Source organism: Diaphorina citri, unplaced genomic scaffold (genome assembly GCF_000475195.1).
Source record: "Diaphorina citri unplaced genomic scaffold, Diaci psyllid genome assembly version 1.1 scaffold769, whole genome shotgun sequence".
Lineage (NCBI taxonomy): Eukaryota > Metazoa > Arthropoda > Insecta > Hemiptera > Psyllidae > Diaphorina > Diaphorina citri.
Window position 1 is genome coordinate 175,518 of NW_007378202.1, and position 7,771 is coordinate 183,288.

At 39.0% G+C, this 7,771-nt stretch overlaps 1 protein-coding gene and 2 long non-coding RNA genes across 3 annotated transcripts; all 3 read right to left on the minus strand.

Moving 5' to 3' along the window:
- Nucleotides 1-673: 673 nt before the first annotated feature.
- Nucleotides 674-1,331, minus strand: LOC113468553. Its single transcript, XR_003392266.1, has 2 exons — nt 961-1,331; nt 674-716 (listed from the first exon to the last, which is right to left on the minus strand). It is a non-coding gene; the product is annotated as an uncharacterized LOC113468553 (long non-coding RNA).
- A 421-nt stretch (nt 1,332-1,752) lies between these two features.
- LOC103511930 (neutral and basic amino acid transport protein rBAT-like) lies at nt 1,753-5,546 on the minus strand. Its single transcript, XM_026825545.1, has 6 exons — nt 5,446-5,546; nt 4,675-4,933; nt 3,917-4,210; nt 3,275-3,765; nt 2,806-3,050; nt 1,753-2,241 (listed from the first exon to the last, which is right to left on the minus strand). The coding sequence occupies exons 2-6, from the start codon at nt 4,919-4,921 to the stop codon at nt 2,013-2,015; spliced, it is 1,506 nt and encodes a 501-aa protein (XP_026681346.1). The 5' UTR covers nt 4,922-4,933; nt 5,446-5,546; the 3' UTR covers nt 1,753-2,012.
- A 1,000-nt stretch (nt 5,547-6,546) lies between these two features.
- Nucleotides 6,547-7,278, minus strand: LOC113468554. The gene is made up of 2 exons (XR_003392267.1): nt 7,024-7,278; nt 6,547-6,919 (listed from the first exon to the last, which is right to left on the minus strand). It is a non-coding gene; the product is annotated as an uncharacterized LOC113468554 (long non-coding RNA).
- Nucleotides 7,279-7,771: the final 493 nt, after the last annotated feature.

Consider the following 7,771-nt stretch of genomic DNA (forward strand, 5'->3'; position numbering starts at 1 on the left):
ATAATAATTAATAATGAATCAATTTTCATTTAACCTTGTTGTTTATTTGCACCTAAAAAGCCCCAGTATCCCAAAAGAAGAAGAAAAAATTGTCCTCCATGTGATATTATCAAAAGATAAAAGGAACAATTTTAAAAGAATTAATCCACATTTTAACACAACATTAAGATGAACGTATGTCTAGAAAGAAAGAAAAATCTTCGAGGCTAATTCATTTGGTGAGTTAGAAGCTATCCTTCTTGGAAGGTCAAGACAAATTTAGCGAAATTCCCTGTAGGGGATGAGCTATTAACTTCTAGGTAAAGTCACATCTTTGGGTCGTGGTTATGTTTTATTGAGTCTTTTGGGTCACTAGGAAGGCTTATAGAACACTTTTCGCGCGGGATGACGGATCAGTACCTACGCTCAAGGATTATGATGACTTACGCGTGTTTCTTGTGGTTCTCCATGATTCGTCGCTCGAGTTCGGGGGTTTGATTGGGCACGAACTTGTACGAGGTTGTCTGAGTGCCGCCAACACCACAGTGGCAGTATCCACAGTAGCGGCATCAAGTGAGACAAGTGGAATTTGTACTGGTACAACCGGCACTCAAGATTCTGAAGGTCAAAGATCACGTAGTGGCTCCATTGTCAGTGCCTCAGGTAGTTTCCATGCTTGTACGAGGACAGATACGTGTGGTCTGGATAGTCCTCACTTACATAGTCCCCACACTCAGCTGAAAATAAAAATTAATAACAGTTGAAAATTAAAATCAGATAAAATAAAAATATTTCCACCAAGACAATAATTGCGATTAAAAAGTTTTCAATCGATGTTACCTTGTACAATATAGGAGGCCATCAGAGCGGCCGTGTTCTCGTTACAATGCAGGAGGCCTTGGGATAGGTCGCGTTTCGTAAGTTCCTTTTCTATTTGGAGGCCACTATGCTAATATTAGGAGGCCGAAGGCCGATGCTTACCTTGTACAATATAGGAGGCCATCAGAGCGGCCGTGTTCTCGTTACAATGCAGAAGGCCTTGGGATAGGTCGCGTTTGATTTGCAAACAGAATAGATACCGAGTGAATTCTTCAAATACAAGGCCACTATTACTATTTGGAGGCCGAAGGCCGGTGATTACCTTGTACAATATAGCAGGCCATCAGAGCGGCTGTGTTCTCGTTACAATGCAGAAGGCCTTGCGATAGGTCGCGTTTGATTTGCAGACAGAATAGATACCGCGTAAGTTCCTTTTCTATTTGGAGGCCACTATGCTAATATTAGGAGGCCGAAGGCCGGTGCTTACCTTGTACAATATAGGAGGCCATCAGAGCGGCCGTGTTCTCGTTACAATGCAGAAGCATAGATAGATAGGTACCTAAGTACTAACTACAATATCAAAGAAATATCAGTCTAAATTTACTTGGTATCTACAATGGTGTAGTGGTTAAAAGGTTGGTATTTCGAGTCCAAGTCACGTCATAAAATTCATCGAGTAATTATGCTTAATATTTAATTAAAATGTCTTTTTTTAATAGAAAATAAATAAATAATTACAATATCAAAGAAATATCAGTCTAAATTTACTTGGTATCTATAATCAACTACAATGGTGTAGTGGTTAAAAGGTTGGTATTTCGAGTCCAAGTCACGTCATAAAATTTATCGAGTAATTATGCTTAATATTTAATTAAAATGTCTACAATATCAAAGAAATATCAGTCTAAATTTACTTGGTATCTATAATCAACTACAACGGTGTAGTGGTTAAAAGGTTGGTATTTCGAGTCCAAGTCACGTCATAAAATTTATCGAGTAATTATGCTTAATATTTAATTAAAATGTCTTTTTTTATAGAAAATAAATAAATAAATAATAAAGTAATGGTTTACATTACAACAGTTACAACCTTCCCAATAGCATGATTTCATGAAAGACTAGCTGACTTACTTCGGCAGCGGACCAATACACTTTACCCTGGGCATAAAATATCTACTGCAGAAGTGGAATTTCTCGATTATGCCAATGTCCACTTAATAGGTGAGTTTGATAACATATGCTTCACCCGGGTACAGATGAATAGTGTGGAAGTTGAATTCCTCAAATAACTCCCGCCTGCTGATCCGAAGCAGAACTCGCCCTTCGGAGAACCTTCGTGAAAGATCGAGGATCCGATATTCCTTGCCGAAGTTGCCTACGAATATGTACGGACTCTTCCGAGGATAGATCCGCTCCACAACAATGATGGACTTGTCAGAGTACCTGATAAAAACAAGAAGAAAACGTCAAATTTCAGAATAGGTACGTACAATGAATGCTAGCAGATTACTTTGTGCTTAGCCACGTAAAATTGAGCATAAACATAAATCCAAAACTCAAGATCGGTTTAGATTTCGGCAAAATCCTCTCTCCTTGCACATTAAGTTAAATATTATGAACACGCCTAAATTAATTTTTGAACAGAGATTTTACATATTTAGGAAGAAGGATGGAACAAAATTTTAGATTCACCCACAAATTATCTACTGACTTTGAAGCGAACTGGATAAAACGTGAACATCAAGAGAGCAGAAGTACAAAGTGAGTACATACAATTTCTAGGAATTAGGAGGGGTGCAATAGTCCTACCTCACCCACAAATTATTATCTACTGACTTTGAAGCACTGGATAAAACGTGAACATCAAGAGAGCAGAAGTACAAAGTGAGTACATACAATTTCTAGGAATTAGGAGGGGTGCAATAGTCCTACATAATGGACTCCACACGCAGGAATTTCGTCAGAAAAGACCCCCATTTCAATGTAATGTAGGAAAAAGGAACTTACCTGACGTTGAAATTCTTCATGAATGAGATCTTGCGGCAGAAGCCATTCATGTAGATATTTGGCGTGTGCGAGCGGAGTTCGAACCCAGCCCTGACCGTCTCAAATTTGTCCACATTGGTGACAGGGGCCTGTGCCATCCATGGAACTACGGTGAGCGAGGTAAAGTCTATGAGACCAGACTTGTGGTCTTCATAGTGACGCCAGTACATTGGGGAGAACTGGAACAGGTGGCGCTGCTCCATGTGCTAGTGGGAAGGGAGGAGCACAAGAATTACATACATTATAAGCATTTCTTCTAGGAACAGATTGTCAAAATATAAATAGGTAGGTAAAAGTTATATCTAGGCATTTAAAAATCTTGATATGTTTGTCTATGAAAGGAGGAAAGTTGCACTTTTTTAAGATTTCATCTAATTTGTATAAAATATAATCTATGAAGGGGTGCTAAACTGCTGAAAGAGTAACTCACCTCCTCAATGTTATTGGAGATTTGCACATTCTGTAGTCCTATCTCTTCCCCATAGAATATATTGGGTATCCCAGGAAGCATGAACGTCAACAGAATTCCAGCAGCTGATGTGTTCCCTGGACTGATCCTTTGCTTATCATTGTTGCTGAGGGACCACATGATCCATCGTTCATCCATGAGATCATAGGCTGCACTCACTCTGTTAGCTTCTACGGTCATGTTGTCCAAGTTATGGATTCTAAAGTCAATCAGATCAAATGTTTGTTTGATACTCTGCATGCGTGAGCTCGAGTGGCCATACTTGGAGGCTACATCATCAACCAGATGATAGGATGCTATTAGTAGTTTGCTACCGTTCTGATCCATAATGCTACGCCATACAGCAAGTTTTTCAGAGAAGTCATGATCATCTTGCATCTGTTCCACTCCTTTGATGTAGAAACCATCAACATTGTGACCCAGCCAGAACTTGAGTACTTCTTCCACGCTCTCTGTGAAACCAGAAATGTGTTGTTAGCAATTAATGCAAAATCTACCTCCATCTAATAATTTACGGAAAATAAGTAAAAAGAAGCACAACATATAGGTACCTCCTTACCTAATATAAAAGACCAAATACTTCAATGATAACATGTAACATACCTGTGTCGTTAGGATGATTCCTGCCCCATTCGCTAGGTTGATCTATCCTATAGGATGGGTGAGATATAGGTAAATCCAATATAAGAGACATGTTATTCAAATGTATTTTGTCCACTAGTTGCCTCAGATCCTCCATGTCTCCAAGGGTTGAGTCAATCTTGAAGAAAGTGTCCACATTACGGAAGTCATCAGGGTAGTGGGATGAGGTAAATATGGAGTTGAGACGTACATGGCTGACTCCCAAGTACTTCAAGTAGGACAGTCGCTCCGTGATTCCGTTAAGGTCACCTATACCTGTAAGTTAAAACAATAAGTGAATATTAATAAATAGGTATGTACGTCTTAATACGATATAACTTTGACAATCTGCTGAAGACGGGATAGGAGAAAGCCAGCCGTTCCGAGAACGAACATTATCCCATCAGGATAAAATCCGCCCCGGGCGGGAATTGAACCCGCGGCCTAGCGCTTACAAGGCAGACGCGCTACCAACTAAGCTAACTAGGCTGGCTGTGCCAACTTTAACTCCAGGAAAATTGCAAGTACAAAACAGAATATTGTTTACTCCATAGTCTGGATGGCAAAGTCCAGGGACTCCGGGGTATAGAAACGTCCAGGAAAATTGCAAGTACAAAACAGAATATTGTTTACTCCATAGTCTGGATGGCAAAGTCCAGGGACTCCGGGGTATAGAAACCCAAAAGTTTCTTTTTATATGTAGGTCATCCTCTGTGTAAGACATCATTGTGTAACTTTACCATCATTATTGGAGTCCTGGAAGGACGCGGGGAAGATTTCATACACCATTGCCGTCCTCCGCCAATTGTCATGAGGGTCACAGTTCTTAGGTTGAGTCATAATCATAACCAGGATGGTGCACAGAACCACAATCATGAAGCTGAACATGGAACAGAGACATGTCCGTCGGATGAGGGGCCAGTTCCAATAGACGAACGAGTAATTCTGTTTCTTGTTGAGGTACTGAATGATGTTGCGAGCCTTCATACGCTCGTTTTCCTGCAACAGACCCAAAGATTTTTTTTTAAGTGGTTTGATAGAGGGAACTGTAACTGTTAAGGTCTTATCGTCCTGAAATAGAAGAGGAAGACAGGATAGGAGGAGCCAGCCGTTTCGAGAACGAACATTGTCCGTTCAGGATAAAATCCACCCTCGCAGTTTGATAGAGGGAACTGTAACTGCTAAGGTCTTATTGTCCTGAAATAGAAGAGGAAGACAGGATAGGAGGAGCCAGCCGTTTCGAGAACGAACATTGTCCGTTCAGGATAAAATCCACCCCGAGCGGGAATCGAACCGGTGGCCTAGCACTTACAAGGCAGACGAACTACCAACCAAGCATGTATCTGGCGGATCAAGTTTAAATTTGTAATAATGACTTAAGGCTCAAATTGTATGACTTTAGGTACACGATATCCAACTTTATGGTAATCTCCGTGGCCATGTGTGTACCTATTGCACTAGGCTTGCATTCCGGAGGTTCAGGGTTTAATTCCAGGACCAATCCTTCTTACCTCACAATTTAGGTTATAGTAGACATTAGAGTTGAGCAAGGTGTCTGAAGTAGAGCCTATGTTTTGCTCTGCATGTACTGCGGAGCAAACAGAGACCTCATCTGCATCTGAAAGAGAAGATCATGGAATGAGATGAGATTGGAAAAGAGGAACAATTTTTGGGAGCGTTTTTTTCATAATCAAGCAAGGTCGTCTACTGTTGACATTTATGTATTATATGTTATGTTATTAAACCATAGTCTGGCTGAGGGACTATATATAAACAGAGAGTAGATCAGCGTCTAGCTAGGGGACTATAAGCAGGGAGTAGACTAGTCCAAATTTCCTCACGCTATATTAATAGCGAAGGTTGAGTGCGAAGGGCATCCCACTCGGAAAATTTTGTTTTAGCCAAAACAAGTTGGCCTCAAAGCGATCACTCTAAAGCTCATTGAGAGGCCGACGACAAACGCCGACCCCATCTGAACATGGGAAAAGGCGAAGAAGAAGAAGAAGAAGAAGAAGAAGAAGAAGAAGAAGAAGAAGAAGAAGAAAAAGAAGTTATGTTATTAAGCCCATAAAATACATGAGACCTTGTTTAAACTGCTGGGCTAAAGGGACTTTTTAGTCTCATTCGAGCAGGATAAGCAAACAAGGATTCGTTCCACGGTGGTACAACAAGTCAATACACCAACGCCGTCACCTCCAGTAAGTATCTAATAATTTGTGTGGTTTGGTGAAATATACGCAATGTTTCCAATAAAAGAAATCATCAAATGAAAACATAATATTTGGGTTCCCTGATACAGAAAATCTTTTGGAGCAGGTACCTCTCTGAAGTCATGAAAAGCTGGAATCAACAGGACAGCATTAAGCAGAAAAGAACCATTCATAAAGGGAATTATCTTTTCTGCATAATGCTGTCAAACTTTGAATGTAATTAAACGAAAGAACAAAGTGCTGATTTCAATAAATTCTATAATTCTGAAATAAATTCATCAAAACAACATCAAAATGAGAACTGAGCTACTAAATTTTACAGTAGGTACACTAACGGACTAACAATGAGATTAGATGAGCCATGTACATGAAATATAAATAATTAAACGAAAGAACAAAGTGCTGATTTCAATAAATTCTATAATTCTGAAATAAATTCATCAAAACAACATCAAAAAATGAGAACTGAGCTACTAAATTTTACAGTAGGTACACTAACGGACTAACAATGAGATTAGATGAGCCATGTACATGAAATATAAAATACCTATAGAATTATGAATGAAAATAGGTAAATTACTATAACCTTCATGATCCGTCTAGGTAGGTATGATAATATTATAATTATCACAATAATTCCACTGCTAAGTAGGTAAAGGAGTGAATTCCACCAACGTTATCATCGTTATCCACCAACGTTATCATCATTATGGAATGAATTCTCCTGAGACGTATCACGTAAAAGTTACTCATGAAATTTGCAACAGTGTAGTACCTAGTCATACTCAGTTTTCCACCAACGTTACCATCATTATGGAATGAATTCTCCTGAGACGTATCACGTAAAAGTTACTCATGAAATTTGCAACAGTGTAGTACCTAGTCATACTCAGTGGAATAACTTGGCTTCCCTAAGAATATTGCTTAGCTACAATTATTTTCAAGTCCAAGAGAATATTGGAGCAAAAACAAAGGTTTAGTGCTAGCTCTAAAACTTTTAGGCCATATTTGTCAAACAAAAACAAAACATTTATAATTATGACAAATTAGAAACTACTCTTATGATCATACACTTTTTACTTTTTTCAAGTTGTTTAATACCAACATGTCTCGATCTCGATGACATTACAAATAGATAGAATTTAATCCCTCATCTGTTGGTTTGCTGGTTTCCGGTTCGAAATTCATCTGACAAAAAAGAACAAGGGCGAACATGGTATCTTTATGGTGCATTTCCACTCACTCGGCATTTGCCGATCGGGATGATCTCTTTCCACTTGTTTATGGAAACAGATCATGCCGATCGGAGTGAAAATCCAAAATTAAGATTGGTCTACTTTGGAGTAGGTAGGTAATTATGATAGCAATACATTCATAAATCTTAGGACCCACTACCTGGGACGCATTATGACTTCTGCTAAAGAAGCATCCATCTAGAGACATGCATCAAAGAAGTAGACAAAATTCCATTAATTAAAAGAACTAGACAAAAGTGTTTAACTATATCTTTTAATAAACATAGGTTTGGCAAAAGCGTCCAATATTTGGGTGAATCAAAAGGGGGTCACAAATATAGGTACATACTTTGTGGTAAAAGCATGCTATGCAACACTATACCTCTAATATT

Bases quoted from the DNA above. Each gene is read 5' to 3' on its own strand.
- LOC103511930 (XM_026825545.1), bottom strand. From the start codon at position 4,921: ATGAAGGCTCGCAACATCATTCAGTACCTCAACAAGAAACAGAATTAC. The intron at 4,211-4,674 runs GTAAAGTTACAC...TTTAACTTACAG, and splicing joins CCAGGACTCCAATAATGATG to GTATAGGTGACCTTAACGGA. The intron at 3,766-3,916 runs GTATGTTACATG...CTGGTTTCACAG, and splicing joins GAATCATCCTAACGACACAG to AGAGCGTGGAAGAAGTACTC.